This window comes from Myotis nattereri (assembly GCF_964212035.1).
Source record: "Myotis nattereri genome assembly, chromosome: 1".
Taxonomy (NCBI): domain Eukaryota; kingdom Metazoa; phylum Chordata; class Mammalia; order Chiroptera; family Vespertilionidae; genus Myotis; species Myotis nattereri.
Genome location: NC_138075.1, coordinates 73,615,973 through 73,637,165, shown reverse-complemented (window position 1 = coordinate 73,637,165; position 21,193 = coordinate 73,615,973). Strand labels below are relative to the sequence as shown.

Here is a 21,193-nt window from a genome sequence, read left to right as displayed (position 1 = left end):
TGCCAGTCTTGATGCCTCTTGGGTAAATGTCAGCCAGACTATCATGTAGAGAGGTTCTTTTTAGGTGATTATCCTGTAGACCTGCGCAAGCAAGTTCTGTGGACCATTCTGGGTGATCTACAAAACTCCTGAAATACTGAACCCAGTGCTCAGTCAGCTCCCCTTCAGGTCCCGAGGTTGCTAAGTAGTCCATAGGATGAACTCAGAGTGAAAAATCACTTGTTGTTTTTCTGATATTCAGACTTCACTGGTTGTCCTGTGTGTTATTTACTAAATCTGGCAACCCTCGGCATTGCTTTTTGGGCAGCATTCAAATGCACCAACTGTGAGTTGCCCTCGGTGGCATCTGTGTATGGCAAACACTCAGTCACCCCAGAATCCCTGTTTAGAGCTGAACATTATAAAGTTACACTGAAAGGGAAGTTTCTCGTAGCCATCAAGCAAGAAGCTACCATTAGCCATGCTCCTCAGTTTCCCGTGCATTTGAACCAGATATGCAAAGGCACTGAAGACGGACAGACTAGAGAGCAAATGCAGCCTAATTTCTTACCAGTGAAATTTCCTGAAGATCTCATTTGAGAGGCGTACTCACCATGGAGGGTGGTTTATAAAGTGTCTGTAAACATGGGAGGTGTGTGAGATAGAAATACTACTAAAAAAAAGTGTGGCCTGAGATTGCAAAAAAGATAGGAAAAGATAAGCAGCCATTACGATTATTATTGGTTGCACAAATCCTGGAAGTAGGATTTTGCTTGCCAGTTTTTAAAACACAAACTTTAACCTCTTCTTAGTGATTCTGATTTCCAAGGATCATCTCAATTTCCTTCTCACCTGTGGAGCCCTGAACTTTTCTGACTGAATTGGCCTAAGCGGATGGGGAGGACATAGCATCAGGTTTGAAGTAATTGTATCTTATGAATGGAATGATATAATTACCAAGTCTACACCCAACCTTTAGAGTCTCAGCCAATAACAAAACTTCCAGGTATTGATCACATCCTAAATGCCAGGTACCATCCTTTGAGGTATCGTTATACCTACTGTACAAATAGAGAGAGAGACTCAGTAAAGTGAGGGGCAAGGACTTGAACCCAGGTCTGTGTCGAGACCCAGGGGCTTAAATGTTAAACCCCTCTACCTCTCCATTACTATGGATACTTTTTTTGTTTTCTTTTGTTTATAATGTACAAAACAAAGCCATGTATTTAATGGGGATGAGTTAGCTCCCATAAATAGTGAGAAGGATTAAGAATCAGGCTCAGAATTAAACAACTATACCACAACCAAATCACCCCATAGACCTCAATCCAGTGAAGATTCTGCAGTGGCTACCATGGAACACTAGATGTCTCAACGTGCCCTTTAATGATCCTATCCCTTTAAGATGAATGAGGAAACACTGATGGGAGCATGAGCAGATATCAGTACTTCCACCTTCCTTCACTCCCGAATGTCAAACTCTACAGCATATTTTAATTCAACAGCAAACAGTGCACAGTGCTCTCTGGTATGGTGCCTTTCCAGTACATGAAAAGGGCCACCTCCCTGTCTTGTTTTCATGGAAGCCAATGAGAGCCTTTACCTAAGGCTAAAGGCCACAGATAGACTTACCCAAAACATTAAGATATTCATGACAATGAGGCTTGTGTGTGCAAGTGAATTCAGAAATAGCAAAGTAGCTTGTTTTCTGAAGGGATGTGCTATTTTGTATATGAGTACATATGTATGAGCGTCTGTGTGCGTGAAAGACAGAATGAGAAAGACAGAGAAAGGAAGAAAGAGGTCACCCTAGCCAGTTTGGCTCAGTGGATAGAGCATTGGCTTGTGGACTGGAGGGTCCAAGTTTGATTCTGGTCAAGGGCACGTGTACCTAGATTGCAGGTTTGATCCCAGGCCCTGCGGGAGGCCAGCAATTGATGTACTGATGTCTCTTTCTCTCACTCTCTCTTCCCCTCCTTTCCACTCTCTCTAAAAATCAGTGGGCAAATATCCTTGGATGAGGATTAACAACAAAAGACAGAGATCAAGTGTCTGTTGGCTGTATGATAAATGATCATGAAATGATACAGGGGAAAGTAACAGTGGGAAGTGATGAATTAATGATCAAATTGGAAAATCCCCTTTTTTTACCTTACAAACTCCTCATCACTTTAAGTCATGATAAAACATTTGATAAAAAGTAATCTGGTTTCGCTTCTAAACCCCATGAAATTTAACCAGTTATCTCAAATTAGTACCAATTTTGAAATTGGTGTGGAACATTATCACATTAAATTAAATGGAAAATTTAGGCAATCGTAAAGTTCAGCTCTTATGCTATTTCCCTTGCTTCCCTTAACACCTACCTGTGCTCTCAAATCTAGCAGCATCTCAGATTTCACTGTAAAACAAAAGGAACAGTAAGTTTGGCTTAATCATTGAACAACCTTAGTGGATAGTGGAAGTCTGACATTCTCTTTTCTTTGACCTTGATAACATTTAGCGTGATGTTCTCTTTGTCTATTCTGACGTGAAATATATTAGCTGCTCATGTAAAGTTTGGACTCTTGGCATTTTATATAGAGAAAACTTTGTATTATGCTTTCAGAGCCTGAGAGCACACAGAATAGAGTTGAATTTTATTAAACTGTTGAGAAATTTATCTAGGAATTTTATTTAAATGAGTTGCAGCTGAAATATCTTATTTGGTTTCTCTAAAATCAAAATAATTGCTTTTTTTTGCCCCCTTTTCAAAGAGTTCAATTTTCAGCCTCTCTGTTTTGTTTTAAAAAAACTGCAGTGCTGTGTGCATTTATTGGACTTGGGGTCCTATAAACTTCATATGGTCTCTTTAAACCCTGGTCTCTTTCTACATATATCATTTATGTTCCATGTATGCATTTCTGAAAAGTACTTTCTTTCTTCTCTCTCCAGGATAAAGATGGTAATTTGTGGTTAAAATAACAATCCCACGTGACCTATTTAGAATTTGAAGTGCAGTAGCCTTTGTCTAGAGCAGTGGTTCTCAACCTTCCTAATGCCGAGACCCTTTAATACAGTTCCTCATGTTGTGGTGACCCCCAATGTCATTGTTACAAATTGAACATAATTAAAGCATAGTGATTAATCACAAAAACAATATGTAATTATATATGTGTTTTCCCATGGTCTTAGGCGACCCCTGTGAAAGGGTCGTTCAATCCCCAAAGGGGTCGCTACCCACAGGTTGAGAACCGCTGGTCTAGAGAATGTTAGAGCACATCTATGTTAACATAAGGTTTCAGTTTTTAGGGCCCAGTCGTTTTTTTCTTATCTTTTGATTTTTGCAGGCTTTAATTAAGCCAGCTCAATTTGTTATTATTATTACTATTTCTAAATTGGGTTAAGAACTGCAGCTGCTACATAAATGCTCTGTGCATGAACATTATAACCTTTCCTCTCCAGCTGTACAAAGTAAGTGACCTTGATTCTAGGAACTGTTAGAATATTTCTTCAAAATATTTCATGATAGTTTTTAAAGTGTTGAAAATTACAGCAGTGCTCTACGCACTTGTTTTGTTTAAACACCAAATTAAAATGATGTACAAAGTGGAGGCAATAGTGAATAGATTTCAGAACTTTGGGAATGTGACGCCTCTCTCCCACCCGTTGATTCCTGCAACTGCGCGCTGAATCTGTGGTGAATCAAGAAGGCACTGCATTCGGACTATAAGCACTTTTAATTCCTAGTGCAATCCTTCTGAGTCAATTATTTTTTTCTATTTTATACATGTAGACACTCGCTCATAGATGTTAAGTAACTTGTCTTAAGTAACACAGTGAGTATGTGACTAGTAAATAATATCTCTTGTTGAACACATATGCTACTTCAAAGCCATAACTCTTGCCTCCGCCTCTACTTTTTTTCTTTTCTCTCCTCATCTGTGTTCAAGAATAGACTCATAGTTGTGGTAATGCCTAGCTTACTTTCTCCTTTGTGATTTTAATGAATTTACATTTGTTTCCATTTTTTTTTCTTAAAATGACTAACTCATGAGAGTATTAACTTCAAGGAATCATTACTGATCACATCAGGACTCATAATCTTTGTGTCCTTTCTATTCTCTGCAAATTCCTTCTAACTTCAATAGTCATTTGGATCTGGTAACCAGGTGATTTATTCGGCCCCCATTCTGATATTTCAATGTGAAAGAGAACTGTTTTAAAATAGTTCTTTGACTTATTGTAATGAAAAGGCTGAACATTTAGAATCAGATTGATCCAGTCCAAATTTTGGCTTTGCCACTCATTGGTTGTCTAATCTTAGAATTGACCTAATTTCTTTCAACCTCAGTATTAACATCTCCAGCAATGTCCAAACAGTAGTCACTACACGTGGCTGGCTATTAATTCAAATTAAATAAAATTAAAAAATCAGCCCTAGGGGTTTGGCTCACTGGCTAGAGCGTTGGCCTGCGGACTGAAGGGTCCCAGGTTCGATTCTGGTCAAGGGCATGTACCTTGGTTGCAGGCACATCCCCAGTAGGGGGTGTGCGGGAAGCAGCTCGTCAATGCTTCTCTCTCATCGATGTTTCTAACTGTCTATCCCTCTCCCTTCCTCTCTGTAAAAGAGCAATAAAATATATTTAAAAAAAAATAAAAATTCAGTACCTCAGTCACACTCGCCACATTTTAAGTGCTCAGAGGCCACCTGTGGCTAGTATCTATTGTATTGATGACACAGATATAGAACATTTCCATTATTGCAGAGACTTGCACTGGACATTGTTAATCTATAAAGGAGCTCAGTGATACCTCTCTCCTAAGAGTTATGAGGGAGTTAAAGTACAAGAAAACTTGCCTAAAGAATCTAGGATGGTACCTACTTAGGACAAGAATGACACTCTAAAAAATGCTAGTTCTCTCCCTTCTTTCCCATTATGCAAGCTCTTTTTATCTACCTTCATTTTATTTTAGGTAAATCCTCACATTTCCTAATTTTTATATGGCATCCGTTACATTTAAAAAGTATTAAAAATGATACCTGAAAGAAAAGAAAAGGGAAAAGAATGATACCTTGATCTTTGTTGTTTGTTTGAAGTAATAATCTCAAACTAACTTTTACTTTAAAAACTTAAGGAAGGAAAAGAAAAAGATACCCAGTAACAGCACAGCCAATGGCTGTTTAGTTTTATGACTTGGGAAGCAGGAGCATCTGGGCAGCAATAGGTATGTATGGTTTATTAGAATCCAGACCTTCATCTAAAACTTTTATCATGATCAACTTTAGCCACAATGAAATGCTTTCTGCGTGGACTTCATGGCTTCTGCAGTGATTATCCATGAGGGACATCATATTATTCAGTTTGGAAAAGCTCAAAATCCTTCAAAAACTTGTCCCAGGATATTCTGTACCTTAAAGAACCCCCCCACTTTCCCCCTCTCCTCTCCAGCTTCACAAGTAAGTCCCAGTCTTTCCTTTTCCCACTTACATTTTTTGTGCATCAGCATAACATATGCAGTATCATCATCAGTGTCTATCAATAGGCTCTTGAGAAAAGGATTTTTTAAAATATATTTTTATCGATTTCAGGGAGGAAGGGAGAGAGAGATAGAAACATCAGTGATGAGAAAGAATCATTGATAGGTTACCTCCTGCTCGCCCCACACTGGGGATCAAGCCCACAACCTGGGCATGTGCCCTTGACTGGGATTGAACCTGAGACCCTTCAGTACATAGACTGATGCTCTTTCCACTGAGCCAAACTGACTAGGGCAGGGATTTTCTTGAGAGAATCCAAATTTATGGATGTTTTTCCTCTCTGAGTTGGTTTAAAAATCATTGTGGAGCACAGGAAAGGCAATAAAAAACAGGGTGAACTCTGTTACCTTCTACAGTGGTGACCTGGGAAAACTTTAAGCTAATTACTCTTTTCAGATGATGGAAAACAATCCAGAGAGCATTTGCCCTGAAATACCCCAAGGGATCCTTAGAAAGAATTTTCTTTGGAACTCCATTCACTCGTGGCACACGTGTGGCATGGGGAGGCATATTTAGGCCTTTCTATATTGAACAATCCTGTTCAGACCAAATGGCCCTTCTGCCCAAGTGCACATGTAGGGGTGGGGCACCTTCATACTCTGGCTGTCAGTAAATACCTGTTTCATATTGACAGAGTTAAAAAAAAAAATTTTGGATCCTAGTTGACATCCCTAAGAAAGTGGTTTCTTTCCTATGAAAATGTATCATACAGTACTTACTATGTGTCAGGCATTGATGAGGGTGTCAAACAGATATTAGTTTATTTAATGCTCTTAACAACCCATAAAGTAAGTATTTTTCTTATTCCCAGTTTCTAGGCAAGGAAGCTGAGGAGGGAGCTTGTATAAGTTATTGAAGGTCAAACTTCTTGAAGGAGCAGAATAGGATGTAAGCGCCAGGACTCAGGGGAAGGTTCTTAACTCTGCAACAGCCCTTGTTCTTTGATCCTTGAAAAATCACATACCTACTGCTCTCCTCTTTCTTTCAGCTTCATCACAGCCTCTCCTCTTCCCTTTAAGAGTCTTCTAGTTTGTTACCTACATTCAGCATATTTCCACACAATCCTTGATACTGCTCAATAGAAAAAGGCCTTAATCAGTGCAACTTGTTCTTGCAGTAGGCAAGTGCAGCCTGCTTTCTTTTTTTTTTTAATAATTTTTTTTTTTATTATTTCAGAGAGGAAAAGAGAGGAAGGGAGAGATGGAAACATCAATGATGAGAGAGAATCATTGATCTTCTGCCTCCTGCATGCCCCACACTGGGGATCGAGCCCACAACCCAGACATGTGACCTGACTGGGAATTGAACCGTGACCTCATGGTTCATAGGTCAACACTCAACCAGTGAGCCACGCCAGCTGGGCCTGGTTTCTTTTTTAACCAATTAGTAAAAGCAGTTGCCGGCTTCTGATAGGCTGATGCAGAGGGGCTGTATTAAGTGCTGTATTAGTTGGCGGGGGAAGTGCTATGGAACTAAAATAGAAGGGATGCTTACAGAGGCCTCTGGCTTTGTCTTTCATTTGGCCTCATAATTTCATTTTGAGGATGTGGAGAATGAGCATAAGGAGGATGCTGATCTGGAAGAAGGTAAGGTTACACATGCCAAGGCAGGAGCAGGGTGTGTGATGTGGGGTGGACAGGGGTCAGGACACCCGTTTCCATCTTGCCGCTGTGCTTGAGCAGTGTGAACTGGTACCAGTTATTTAGCTCCTCTTGACTCCCTCTTTAAAATAAGGCTAAGCTAATTGGTTTCTAATATTTGTAAAATCCCATTCAGCCTCCCAACAATTTGATTCTACCAACACTCTTTCATAACCTACTCCTTCCATATGGCCTCTGACTCATGTAACAAATGTCTTTGGAGTACTTGTGATGTCATAATTTCCTCAGATCTCAACTTCATTTGGTAAGTTAAAAAAACTTCCTGATCCCCAAAAACCCATCTCCATCCATTACCCCACTCATACCTTATTTATAGTTTACTTACTTTTCCCAATCTATTGCTCAAATGTTTTTCTTTCACAGATATAGTTTCTACACTTTTACTTACTCTTACTAATGTAAATTCCACTTTCTACTTGCTGTCTCTAGCAAGCCTCACATGAACCTAGTTGAACCACTTTAGGAAGCTGGAAGCAATTAGTTATTCAGTTCAGGCCCAGAACTTGAAATAAATTGGATAAAGAGAAACATGAGAATTAAGTAGCCTAATGCTGTGAAATGTAATCTTGTTTGCTTTACTTTCCCTTGCCTTTCGGAGTTTTATGAGAATGTAGGAAGGAATTATCTAAGCTGAATGATATGGGCGAAGGTCACACAGGGTAAAGGGAAGTGGTTCTAGGAAGTTTTCTTTTTAGGCAACATCCAACTTCTGCATATAGGCTTTTTTTTATTGTTTTATTTTGTGTGTGTGTTTTTCTTTTAGTTTTTAATGCTGATTAATCAATCTTGTAAGACTCAAGGAGCTTGTTTCTACTGCTCCCATGAGGTGATGTGCCTTTTTGGTTATTGTTATAATCACTTTTTTAGGCTTATCTTACCAAGTTGGACTGATGTTCTTATTGCCATGAGGTACAATTGGCATAAGCCTCAATTTGAGAGGATACTGAGATGAGAGAAACATGGAAAATTCACTGGTAGTAAATTTTCCACACAAATATGTACTATGTTCCATTTTCAAGTAGCTGGGTACTGATTGTTTTTTTAACAAATAGTTGAAAGAACATGTGGGTCAAATGCTACCTCATTATTTATCATGTCTGTTTTAACTTAGTTGTCTAAGGTAGATCATTTTTATTTGGCTTTTTGCTCAAGTGTAGCTATTAAAGAGCTTGGGTGTCTTGAGATTAGAACAGAAGACAATCAGGTGAGGTTGTAAATGTGACAGTCTTAGCTGTCCCTGGTTTGGAGTAGGTTTTAGGTACTTAATAAGTATTTATAGCAGAATAAAACACTGACATACATAATGTCCAAGAGAAGTGATTATCTCCCTCCTGAAAATGTTATAGCAGTAAATGGAATCATTTTTCAAACCAACTAAGATCAAATTTGTAGGTTGCTTATTTGAACATTACAGTCTGAAATGAATTTCAATTCCCTAAATGACCAGAACTAGTAATATTTTTCATGGTCATGAGGACCAGTGGCTGGCAAGACAGTCAATATTCAGAGATCTATTTGAACTGCCATGGTGCTCTTTCTTACTCAGCTTTAGGCAGTCATGGCTTGCTTTCATTCAAAATTGTCTTAGGTCCACCTATTGCTGTTCACTGGATCTGGGGTATAAAGTCTATGGCTAGAATCACCTCTTTCTTGGCTGATTTCTCCCATTAAACTACACATTTCATGATTATGGAGGGCTGGAGTCTTCACCTTTATATCCCCAGAGCTTTGTACATAGTCGGTGCTTAATAGTGCTTTTTGGGTGAATACATCTTTGTGATAGGAATCATGCTTCTTCTTCTTCTTCTTTCTTCTTCTTCTTTCCTCACCTGAGGATATTTTTTTCCATTGACTTTTATAGAGAGTGGAAGAGAGAGTGAGAGACAGAGAGAAACACTGATGTGAGAGAGACATATTGATTGGTTGCCTCCTGCACACACCCTGACCAGGGCCGGGGAACCTGCAACCGAAGTATGTGCCCTTAACTGGAATCAAACCTGGGAGCCCTCCATCCACTGAGCCAAACTGGCTAGGGCAGGAGTCATGCTTCTTGAAAGAAAGGGAATTGTCAAGGCAAGCTGGAAAGCCTCTTGATGTGTTTTAGTCCAGAGGATTCAATGTCTTGATTGTGACCAGCAGAAAAGCCAGCTAGGGCCCTACCTGGTTTGGCTCAGTGGATAGAGCATCAGCCTGCAAACTGAAGGGTCCCAGGTTCAATTCTGATCAAATGCACATGCCCAGGTTTGGGGCTCCATCTCCAGTAGGGGGCGTGCAGGAGGCAACCAATCAATGATTCTCATTATTGATGTTTCTATCTCTCTCTCCCTCTCCCTTCCTGTCTGAAATTAATAAAAACATATTTTTAAAACAGGAATTTTTAAAAATATTTTTTTATTAATTTTAGAGAGAAAGGAAGAGAGAGGGAAAGAGAGAGAAACATTGATTGGCTGCCTCCTGCAAGCCCCCAACTAGTAATTGAGCCTGCAACCCAGGCATGTGCCCTGACTGGCAATTGAACCAGCAACCTTTGGGTGCATGGGACAACATTCAACCAACTAAGCAACATCGGCCAGGGCCAGCTAGGAATTTTTGCTTGATTTTTCTAAGTAGCACCTCTAGATTTTTCCCCCTCAATTACAGCAACGGAAAAGAATGGTCATTCTCATTAAGGTTTTTGTGAAGTCAGTATTGTGTGTTATCTCAGAGGGTAAAGTACATTATGCATCCTACTGAGACCACCAGCCACATAAGCTGATATGCCTTCATATCTCACAATTCAGGTGTGTGTGGCGGCCTATTTTGGCAGGAGGTGGAAGTCAAGGTTTTAGAAGAGTGATTAAGAGTGTGGATTCTGGAGCCTGATGGCCTGGACTCAGGTTCTCATTTCACCGCTCACCGATGCTGTGAACATGGGAAAACCACTTTAACCTGCTGTGCTTCCAAATAGGAAAAAGAGAATAAAACCGACCTCATAGTTATATGTATCAGTCAGTTAATGTAGAACAGTGCTTGGCACATAGTAAACACCTAATAACTGTTAGATATGATTACTATTCTCCACTCACTAGCTGTGCCACCTGGGGCAGTTATGTTCTCTTGGCCATGGTTGCTTCACTTTTAAAATGAACCTAATAATACCTTACCCACCTTGAGGGGCTGGAATCACATAATCTCCCGAGACCCATGATTTGCCCACCCCCGCCTCCATGATGTATTAGCATTGTGGGTATTGAGAGGATTCTGAAACTTTATAATTTTGCTCCATGCTGTAGCGTAGAAAGGTCAACAAGTCTCTCCAACTTATGTCCCATTTTGCCAAATCTGCTGAGGGTTCTTGAAACGTATTCTAAAAATCAGTTAGTAGTTACGTCTGAGAAAATGGAGCCTTCTCAGTTAAAGAAGGAAATATGTGCCATGTCTCCTCCCCTCACCCGTATGCATATTGGGAGACTGATCTTATAGGCAGGTGTGATGATTCCTTTTTTTCCCTCAGCCTTGAAGCAGAAGTCTGATTTGGTCAATGTGCATTTTCTCTGGACAGAAAGCTGGTTCTGAGACTTAAATGGCACCAGTGAATATTTCTGCATGTGTGGTGGACTTGTTTTTTAATTGTGTGTGCCCTAGTTAATAATCCCAAAATATACTAGGATCACTAGCAAACAGGAAAGTATCCATTTAGAAATAGTCAAATCAGGGATTAGGAAGTGCTATCTTAACTTTCCTATAAGGATGGATGGAATACAATATGTACCCTCTTTGGGCGAGGGTTCCTTTTGAACACATTGCTAGACGTGCTATTGCAATCAGAATTTCTTAGTGTTCATGTTTATTGGGGAACATGATACAAGTTATCAGTGGGAGACCCACAGCCATTCCCTGCTACAGAGAAGGCAAGACGGTCCTTTGGCTTGTTGGCAACAACTATTTTGCAGAATAAGTTGCTGTTCGTGTTTAACACTTGGGCTCAAAGAGAGCCGATGATTACTTTTGAGCCACGGTAACTATTAAGCTAGCTTGACTCTCCTGATCCAGCACGGTGCCTTGCCTATCCCAGGTGCTTACTCAATGCCTGCTGACTGGACAGGATTTGAAAGAGAAACACTGAGACCTTCAGGTACGACAGGAAGCTGTCCCAAGAGGCAACGATGCAGCTGGGAGACAGGGCTGCAGTTTTTCCAGGACCCCAGTTGCCAGGTTCCCAGGATATAATCAGAGTATTGGGAACTACATTGAGCTGATGTTGGGTGGTGGTTTTGTCTGTCCCGTTTCTGTTTTAGGCAAATTGAGTCTTTGATAGAGACCTGGCTGGTAGAGACCTTTCAGATGTTTTGTCCCTTAGAGGAATGTGGCTCCTCGGGGACTTCGGTGAATTGCTTTGCCTGACAAGGCAGGTTGTGTGTTACCTTGCACCATGCCAGGCTTCCTTTAGTTGGTTGGATCACTGAAGCAGAGAGAGGTGCCCTTTAGCCGCCAGGAATCCTAAGAGAGCCAGGAAGTCAGAGCTGCTGAAGAAGCCTGAGGTTGGCAGGGAGTGTGGAGAGTAACCATTCCTGCTGGGGCTGTTTACTCTGCCACCCTAAGGCTGGTGGACACTGGGCGTGGTGGGCGTGATGTCTAAGTGCTTGTTTGTGGAACACTGAGACACCAGGGCAGAGCTAAAACAGCCGTAATCTGAAACCAGTCGCGTTGGTTTTCCTTCTCCGGCCTCAGCAGCTAAAATCTGCATTCCAGATGAAACCTGCAGGGAAGCGGAAGAAAGCACTTAAAAAAAAAAAAAAAAGCTTCAAGGGCAGTAAATTAACTGCTTTTGAGTTCCAGGGGTTTTGAGATGATCTAGTTCTTTCTTTACTTTTATTTCTTTGCTTTGGCTTTGTGAGTGGCTGTTGATCTGTGTGCACTGCTAGTTTTTTGTGTGTGGTTTTTGTTTGTTTGTTTTTTTGTTTGTTATGGCTTCTGACCATAATTTAGATGGCAAAGGAGGGCCCGTAAAAAGTATTTCAGTCATTTTCTGCTGATTCACTTTTGAACGTCTTGGGCTGCTGGGGTGGTGGAGGGCTGTCAGGAGCAGCTTGCCGGCTCAGCACTTTCTGGAGCCTCACTTGCTCACCAATGAGGAAGTTGAAAGCAACCAGGAGAAAGACAGGCACCGGGGCGGAGCTGTGGTGAAGTCCTGGGCTGGGATGACTGGGGCCGGCTGACTTTCCTTACGACAAAAAGCCTTTTGTCCGCGGAAATAAATACGGAAGTCCCAGAGGAGCAGCCTCCCAGCCCGCGAGTAGTAAGGTGCGCAGCCCAGGCAGCTTCTGGGCATAGAGCTCCGCGGACTTTTTACAGTGGCCCTGGGCGCACCGTGGCCGCACAGACCGGAAGGGGAGCACAGTGACCGACCTGAAAGAGACCAAGTGTGCTGCTGGGCGGCCGAGGAGCTGGCTGCCGGTCCTGTTGCTCCCGTCCTGTAAGTTAAGAGCTGATGGAGTGGATACACTGAGAGCAGGGCAGGTAACAGAAGTCGGGGCTGCCATCGAGGGCGCTGCGGTGAGGCATGGAGGACGTCGGTGACCCTGTGAATGGCAGTGATGCCTCGCAACCAGACAAGTCTGAAGCGGGACCCGAAATGGCCCAGTCGATCCTGAGCAAGTTCTCTATGAAATCCTTCTTTGGGTTTGCGAGTAAATTGGAATCTGTGAAGCCCGAGGAGGAAGACGTGGTGCTGCAAGCATTCCACGCTGTAGGGGTGGATCCCACGCGTCGGCTGGATGGTCCCAGCCAGGTCTCGGATGAGCAGGAGGCAGGGGCTCAGGTTGCACCGGGCCTCGGAGGAGATGATGGGAAGACTGCGAGGGAGGAGGCAGGGAGGGAGTCGGAGGGAGGTCAGGGAAAAGCAGAGGCAGGGACTTCTCTCCCTGGTCAAGAGCTTCTTCCACTCACTGCCCTGAGTGTGAGCAGAGACGATGCCATCTTGGTTCGCGGGACCCTGGTGACCACCACCAGTGATTCGGACTCTGAGGATGGTGGCCAGGAGCCAGAAGAGGGAAGCAACACCAATGGCCCAAAGTCCCCAAGTGTTGTTTTATCCGAGCCATCTGAAGAGCCCAAAGAAAAGCCAGGAGACCGTAGAGAGAACACTGCCGCTGGGGAGAGGGATGCTGCAGAGCTCGGAGAGGAAGGTCCTCAGGGGGCTCCCCCTGAGACATGTAGCGAACCGGAACCTGCTGATGGTGGTCTTCAGACGGAGCACAGCCCCAGTCAAGGACAGGCTGGGGAAGAAGGTTCCCAAGTTCTCCCTGTGGGAACAGACCAGACTTTGAGTGCTGGTGTCACCGAGAACACCTCTTCTAAAAAAGAATCCCCTGGAGAGAAGTCATTCCAGCTGCCAGCTTTCTTTAGTGGGCTCCGCGTGCTGAAGAAGGGGGCTCCTGCTGAGGGTGGGGAGACCATCACCGAAATTAAACCAAAGGATGGGGACCTGGCTCTGCTCAAATTGACCCAGCCGGTTCAGAAGTCCCTAGCACAGACAGGGCCTCAGACAGGGAAGACTGGGGAGAAAGCCGGTGACCTGAAGGCCCCTCCCACTCTCCTGGAGCAGCTCTCCCAGCTCCTCAGCATCGACATGCCCAGGGCCGAAGTGAAGGCAGAAGACCCTGAGCCGCCCCGGGGAGGAGAGATGGGCTGCAGCGCTGCCCAGGAGAGCCAGGGCGGCCCAGCAGAAGCCCAAACCCCGGGTGGAGAGGTCAAACCGAAGCCACCAGAAACCGCCCTGGAGGCCTTTAAAGCCTTGTTCATCCGTCCCCCCAAAAAGGGGACCACAGCTGACACCTCTGAGCTGGAAGCTCTCAAGCGCAAGATGAGGCATGAGAAGGAGTCCCTAAGAGCTGTGTTTGAACGGTCCAAGGCAAGGCCAGCCGACGGCCCCTCGGATTCCAAAAGCGTATGTAGAATTGGGTTTTCCATTTTGTCATACAATGCGATGCTGCTGTATTTCTTTTGAGGGTTCCTGTCCAAGTGAATTCCGATCACCTATTATTAGTGACTGTCTTCTAGGTGAATGATGATTATTATTGAAATTGTCCTTGTAAGGAGTAGGTCAGCAGCGTTTCCTTACGTTTTTATGGATTGATATGAGAGAGGTGTATGTAATTATGTGCTGGTGGGAAAGGGAAGCTGCCACTTGGAGTTTAAACATTAATAGTAAATGTTCTTATAAAACTGAGCAGCATGAGGATGCGATGCAATATGGAAACAGCCCAGGTTTCCTCACCACTTAATTATATACCTCGGTGAAAAGTATTTTTCTTTTATATGTCTGTCACTTGGCAGAATACTTGTTTGTGATGTAATTGAAATGTTCTGGGTTGGTTACAAGGCATCCTGATTGAGCACTGCATTTAAAATGAGACCTGGATTTTAATTCTGACAATGCCATTTACTGTCTGGGTGACCCTGATCACCTCTGAGCCTCAATCTCCTCATGAGGAGAAAAGAAAAAAAAAAGTGCTAACCCTCACCCTATATAGTGGTTGTGAAGATTAAGTGAAGGTAGTGTATGGTGACTATCTAATTAATAAAAACTGTTATGCAAAGAAAATTAATTAATTTGGTAATTTATAGACTACCTGTCCAGTAGATCTTAGAGGTTCATAAGGACAACAAATAGCACGTCTTGGGTTGTATCAACTCAGAATACAATTATTTCCTCTTATACAATTCATCAGTTAAAGTGTTAAAAATTAAAAAGTTTTTGGTAGAATTATCTTGGGTTTTAGTTAAAAACTATACACAGTGTAACACTTGCATAGTTACAAAAATCAACCGATAAAAATAGCTTGAAGGCCATCTCACTATTATTTTTTTAATAGGAAAGAAAAAGCGAATTGAACTAGCAATGTGGGCTGCTTGAGAAGTGTATCTTGGCCTACAGCTAATGTTGATAGAAAGTGGAATAGTAGTCATTATATCATAAAAAACCATGGAGCTGTTTGGGATACACTTGTAAACATTCCTATAAGTGTACTTGATTGGAGTACATTTGTATCTATATCTACAGCTCAAAGTGGATTTGTGATATTTTTAGAGATAGTTACATGATAAAAATCATCTATCAAGGGTTGTGTAATACTTGGCCTTTGAGGTGTGTGTTTTTTTAATTGAAGTATAATGAACATACAACGTTATATTAGTTTCAGGTATACAACATGATTTGACATTTGTATGTATTGTGAAACAATTAGCACAATAAGGCTCTTTACCCTCTATCCCCATGCGGAATTACAAAGTTCTTTTCATGTTATGAGAATATTTAAAATTTACCTTCTTAATAACTTCCAAATTTAAACTACAACACTATTGACTATAGTTACCATGCTGTACATTAATTACATCCCCATAGCCTTGAGTTGTTTTTTTAATTTTTCACTCCCACTGATCACTTTACATGTCTGGGAAAGGATCATTGAATACAATGTGCAACTGGCCATTATTTTATTCATGTTAGAGTTAACATGTTTGTTTTCGGGGAATAATTAGCTTTAGCCATATTTCATTTAACTGATCATTTTCTTTGCCCATTTTTTAAACAGCCTGAGCACAGCCCCACTGAGCAGGACGATAGGACTCCTGGCAGACTCCAAGCTGTCTGGCCACCCCCAAAGACAAAGGACACAGAAGAAAAAGTGGGATTGAAGTACACTGAAGCAGGTAATGTGAAAACAGGCCAGCCACCCAGGAATGGGTCTCCTGCTGCAATGGCTTTTAGTTTTAATTCAGGAGACTCTCGGAATTTGAGTTTTTGTTTTGTTATAAAATGTAATGCTGAAGGCTTTTCTTTTTGGTTGCGCCTTTAAAGGGAACCCTTACACTCTTATCGTTAATGAATCTTTTCGAGATGAAAGGTGAATGCAGTGGAATGAATGAAGGGGGGCACAGGTGTAAAGTAAGAGACCCTTTGGGGAACTAATGGAGAAGGTAGATTACAAATTCCTCAGGAAGCAGGTGGTTGGCCCTCTATAATGTGTGAGCTGGCAGGGTTGCTGGAAGAGGCAGAGTATGGTTCTCCAGAGCTGTAATCTGATTTGCTGTTTGTCTGTGACTAATGCTTTTCAGCTACAGAAACCTTGTGCAGAGTGAATGTACAGATCCCATATCAGTTACTCTTTCACTTTTGTTAGACGAAAGCTTTAGTTCGTGCGTGGCCATTTTTAAAGGAACCTAACTCTTTGGAAACCTTCCCAGGAGCTTTACTTGAATATATTTAAATGGAGTGGGAATCTAGATATTTTTACTCTGTAAGTGAAAGGTTCACATGAAATTGTAAAAAGAAATGAAGGATGAGAGGATAGTATATCTTAATTGTATATGTGTGAGTGTAGGTGTCTCTAATGAATCCTATGTCATCCTAGCATTTGAAGATCACCTATGCATGCTTATATTCTGCTGGTGTCTTAGATATGTGTGCATATTAAGGTCAGTCTATCTGGTTATAAAAATGTACTTCAGTTGTACTCATAGGTAGACATAGTGGACCAAAGTTTAGGTGATTTAGTAATAAATGGGTTTTCTGCAGTATTGTAAAATTTCTTCAGTGATTGAGAACATATGAATTTCATTCAGCAACCTGATTGCTTTTAGCCTCCTTTTGCACAATTGTAAACTTCTGACCACCCCAAAGCATCAACTACTTCATAGCATTTTTTCCTGCAGTGCTTGACTTACAGAAAGAACGTATATGTAGCTGTCCCAATCTTCTTACCTATGTTTGATTTTCCAAAATTGGAATGCTTTTGATTGCAATATTGAACCACATATCAAATTATTTTCCACATGATTTGGCACAGTCTGAACAATTATAAGTATTAAAGTTTGCTTTTAATGAAAAACCAGAATCCTATACGTTCTTATTCCTAGTTTATATTGGTGATGTTACTCTCATCCCTACCAATGCATCATGGCATCCTTCTTGTAACTGGCCATTAGTGTTAACTTTATTAATGATAGAGTTAATGTGTTTATTTTCAGGGAATAATTAGCCAAATTCCATTTGGTAATAGAGAAGGAAATAAACCTCAGTGGTATTTGGGGGGTGTTTATACTTCTACAGAGATTCCTTAGGTTTCACTCTGTCTTCTTTTATTTCTGAAGCTCAGCGGAGCACCCTAATTTACCTCATATGTGGCTTTTCCAGTCTTTCTTATTTTCTTGTTTTAATGTAATGATCTATGTTCTGAGAGGTCTCTAAAGTTTTGGATGAGATGGGGAAAATGAGGATGAAGGGCCGAACAATGATAGTTCTCCTAGAAGGGCTCTGATGGCCCAATGACATCATGCGACAGAGAGAGGGTGGCAATTAAGGGAAGGCATGTAGGGCGGCCAGTTCCCATGAGTGACAGTACTGTGGCTTAATTACTGTGCTCCTAGGGCAGTGGTTCTCAACCTTCCTAATGCCGCGACCCTTTAATACAGTTCCTCATGTTGTGGTGACCCCCAACCATAAAATTATTTTCACTGCTACTTCATAACTGTAATTTTGCTACTGTTATGAATCGTAATGTAAATATCTGATATGCAGGATGTATTTTCATTGTTACAAATTGAACATAATTAAAGCATAGTGATTAATCACAAAGACAATATGTAATTATATATGTGTTTTCCGATGGTCTTAGGTGACCCCTGTGAAAAGGTTGTTCAACCCCCAAAGAGGTCGCGACCCACAGGTTGAGAACCTCTGTCCTAGGGCTAGTGCTCAGGTTCTTGAAAGCCTTGGAGGTGCACAATACCTTGTGGACACACTTGGGGGATGGGGCGGGGGGCGGGGGGGTGGATATAAAAAAAGAATAAGATAGCCCATGCCTGAAGGAAACTTGTTTTTGACCCAGTACTCATGGTGCCTTGTCACTTACTGCTAATCTTGAGGAAGTTAACATTTTCCTTTTTATTGTCTCTGTTGTTAAGAAATAAGCATTTGGCTTATAACAATGCATTCTGTGGTATTTTCATTGATTTCCCCTGCCCTTAGGGAAACATACAAAATTTACCACTCTGTAGGAATCACAGAGACAGAAAAACTATATACAAAATATTTCAAAGTATTTGAAGTCTTACGCTTTTATACCTTCAGTGCTTTTATTTTTCTAGTGTGTATTATTCATTAAATGAGTGAAACAGGAGGTCAACACTCTAGCATTCATATTTCAGTTGTGCGATAGCAATTGTGAGCTGTTGATATCTGAGCCTAGTTCTTGGCAGAGATGGAAAAGAGATGATGTTTTTCATCATGAGTCTCACACTGTCCTTATGCTGCCCTAGGCCACTTCGGACTTGCCACTGCTTAGATTTCCTTCTATTCAGAGTTTATCGTTCAATGATCTTTTTTTTTTCCTGAGGGCTTAAGATAACACCTAATACTGTAAACTCACTTTGTTCAAGAATAAAAAGTAAAAGAGAGCTGATATCAGAGAAGCTGTCCCCTTCAACTACTGCTTCTTGAATCCTCTTCATCATAGGAGGGTAGCTAGCCACTGTTGCTGGTGCCCACTGCCAAGGATCCTCTCTCTTGTCATTTCCAAGGCCATCAGCATCATCTGTAGCTGCTGATGACACTGTGACTACCTTGACAGCTAAAGCCTTTGGCTTCCATTAGAGCCTCTGGTGCCATTTTGATGACATTGTGCCCCCCATCAAGGGCAATTCTGCTGCCAGTCTCTGAGCTCTTGGAGCCTTGGTGATGTGCCAGTTGAGAGATACACCAGAACCTCCAGAGCTGTCACTCAGGGGACTCTCAGGTGCTAGAGCTCACCTCACCTACTCAGGGAGGGCCCCTGTTGTGCCTGAATTGTTCTGTTCAAGGAGAGAGAATTCCTTTCTCCCATCTCTTGGGCTGTGCTTTCTTACATTCCTCCTTGTGTTTGGAATGCCTCACTGCAGTTTTGAGTGAAAAGAGAATCCCCCCCGCTTCCCTTTTCCTGGGACTTGAGCTGGAAACCACCTGAGTGACAGACCCCATGTTCTTCTCCGAACCAGAACTTGCTGTTAAAACAAGATTGGGGCATCGTCTTACATTTTCAGAAGGAATTCCTTAGTGGACTTCTCATATCTTAAGGGTTAATCAACCCAGTGTGAGTCCTTGCCACTTTCCTGTGGAGCCAATCAGAAATAGCAGTGAACTTGTGAAGCTCGGGGCTAAGCAAAACCCAAGCATAACAAAGTACAAAGGTGTTCTGTGGCACATACAAGGGGAACATGAGAGAAAAATGCCTACCTCTTAAATTTGTGGCAAAAGCAATTTGTCTCATGAGAAATAGGTAACCAGTATTCTGTCCCTTTTCTAATACACTGTCCTATATGTGCTGAGGTTATGTAAGGGTTAGTAACTTCCTTAGTCTTTAAAAACAAAAACCTAGAAAGCATAAGATACTCTTGGTATCATATAATCATTGAATAATAAGAGTTAACATAGAGTTAAACTTTTTATCTCAAACTTGAATGAAAATAATGTATTAACCACCTTAGGTCAGATCTTCTGTGCAGTATAAAGGCACTTAAGGCCTTATTTTCTTTTCATTGCGTGTATTACTACATCAAGAGAGTTCTGTTGGGAATCAGGCAACATGCCAATTGGGTGACTTGATTGAGAGTTTATTAGAGAATATTTACAAAGGTGTGGGCAGGGTTTAGGAAACTCAACAAGAGATGAAGCAGTAGTTTGGGGCTGGTAATAGTGAGAAGTTTTAAAGTCCTAGACCTGAAGGGGCAAGGGTGGGAGAAGCTATTGGGAAACGCAGAACTTCAGAGGGAAGCTTAGTAGTATGGAAAACACTGCCTAAAGGTACCCAGCAGGGGACTTGGGACTTGGGTGGAGGGCTGCAGTGATTTCCTGGGAGGGAGTGGAGTGGTGGGGGGCGGGGGTACCTATACCCTGACCCTCTTCTGCTCTATGGTTTCCCACCATCGCTTCGTTGGCCTGCATGGACAGGATTGGCACATACAACATTACCCCTGACCACACAGGTCTTCTACAATGGCATGAAGAAAAACTCCTGTTGTTTTTTTTTTATCATCCTGTGGAAGCATTATGTTTTCTGCTCCAGTCAGTTCATAGGAAATACAATGGCCATCATTCAGAGCCTTGCTCTGTGGATATCTACTTCTCCTTAATGTAGAGGCTTTGTTTTCTGATCTCAGAAAATCTTCCGCCGCCATCTAGTAACATTCTCTTTCAAAAGTCTTAAATGTTTTTGTATATTGCAAAATAATATTTTGGAAATATCCTGAAATATCAGAAAGCAAAAGAAACTTTCTGTTATCCTGTTCCATAGAGAAGCCATTGCCAACCTTATGCATCATGATAGGCCAATGTGAATTTAAGGCTTAAAATTTTGTTTGATCACACTCTGCAGGCTGCTTTTTTCACTTGAAAACTTGACTATTTTTTAGTGACTTTTGTTACATTTTAACAAAATTCCTTATAGTGGAATTGCTAAATATAAGGGTATATGCCTTTTTAAGGTTTTGATGCATATTAATAAATAGCCAAAGTTATGTTTTCATACTGAATATCTTGAGATAAAAACTAATATTTTTAGAACACTGAAAATAATTTATTTCCTTTATCATTTGCCTTTAATTTTAATTGTAATTTCTGGGGTACATAAGTTTTAAATATTTATGTAGTCATATATTCTCATTTTATTATATATCTTTTCTATTGGCTTATGAAGACTTTTCTGTATTCAAAGATCATGTATATCTTCAAATTTCTTAAATAATTTCTTTCTACTTCTTCCTTTCTTCTCACTTTCCTTCAATTTCATATAAAAAATTAACTTTGGTGCATAGCCTGAGGTAGAGATCTAAGCCAACCTCTTTTTTCCTAAGTTGTTAATTTTACAGCAGACTTCTAGAATAATTATCCCTCTGTGTGCTAAGTTTGGGACTATTTGGGGCTTTCTGTTCTCTTTGATGTGTTTGAAATTTTGTATCAGCATTTTAATTATTGCAGCATGATACTGCATCTCAGAATCTGTTCAAGTTGCCTGCA

General features: G+C 41.4%; 1 protein-coding gene across 2 annotated transcripts in view; it reads left to right on the top strand.

The window, feature by feature from the left end:
* The window catches only part of FMN1 (formin 1), a 393,533-nt gene that overhangs the window by 89,271 nt on the left and 283,069 nt on the right, over nt 1–21,193 (top strand). Inside the window, exons 1-2 of one of the 2 annotated variants that reach the window (XM_081108001.1) lie at nt 12,372–14,089; nt 15,738–15,855. In XM_081108001.1, the coding sequence (XP_080964127.1) occupies nt 12,704–14,089; nt 15,738–15,855 (1,504 nt within the window). In that variant the 5' untranslated portion in view covers nt 12,372–12,703. Of the gene's footprint in view, nt 1–12,371; nt 14,090–15,737; nt 15,856–21,193 lie in introns of those variants that run through there. The other variant, XM_081108000.1, reaches the window with a different exon arrangement.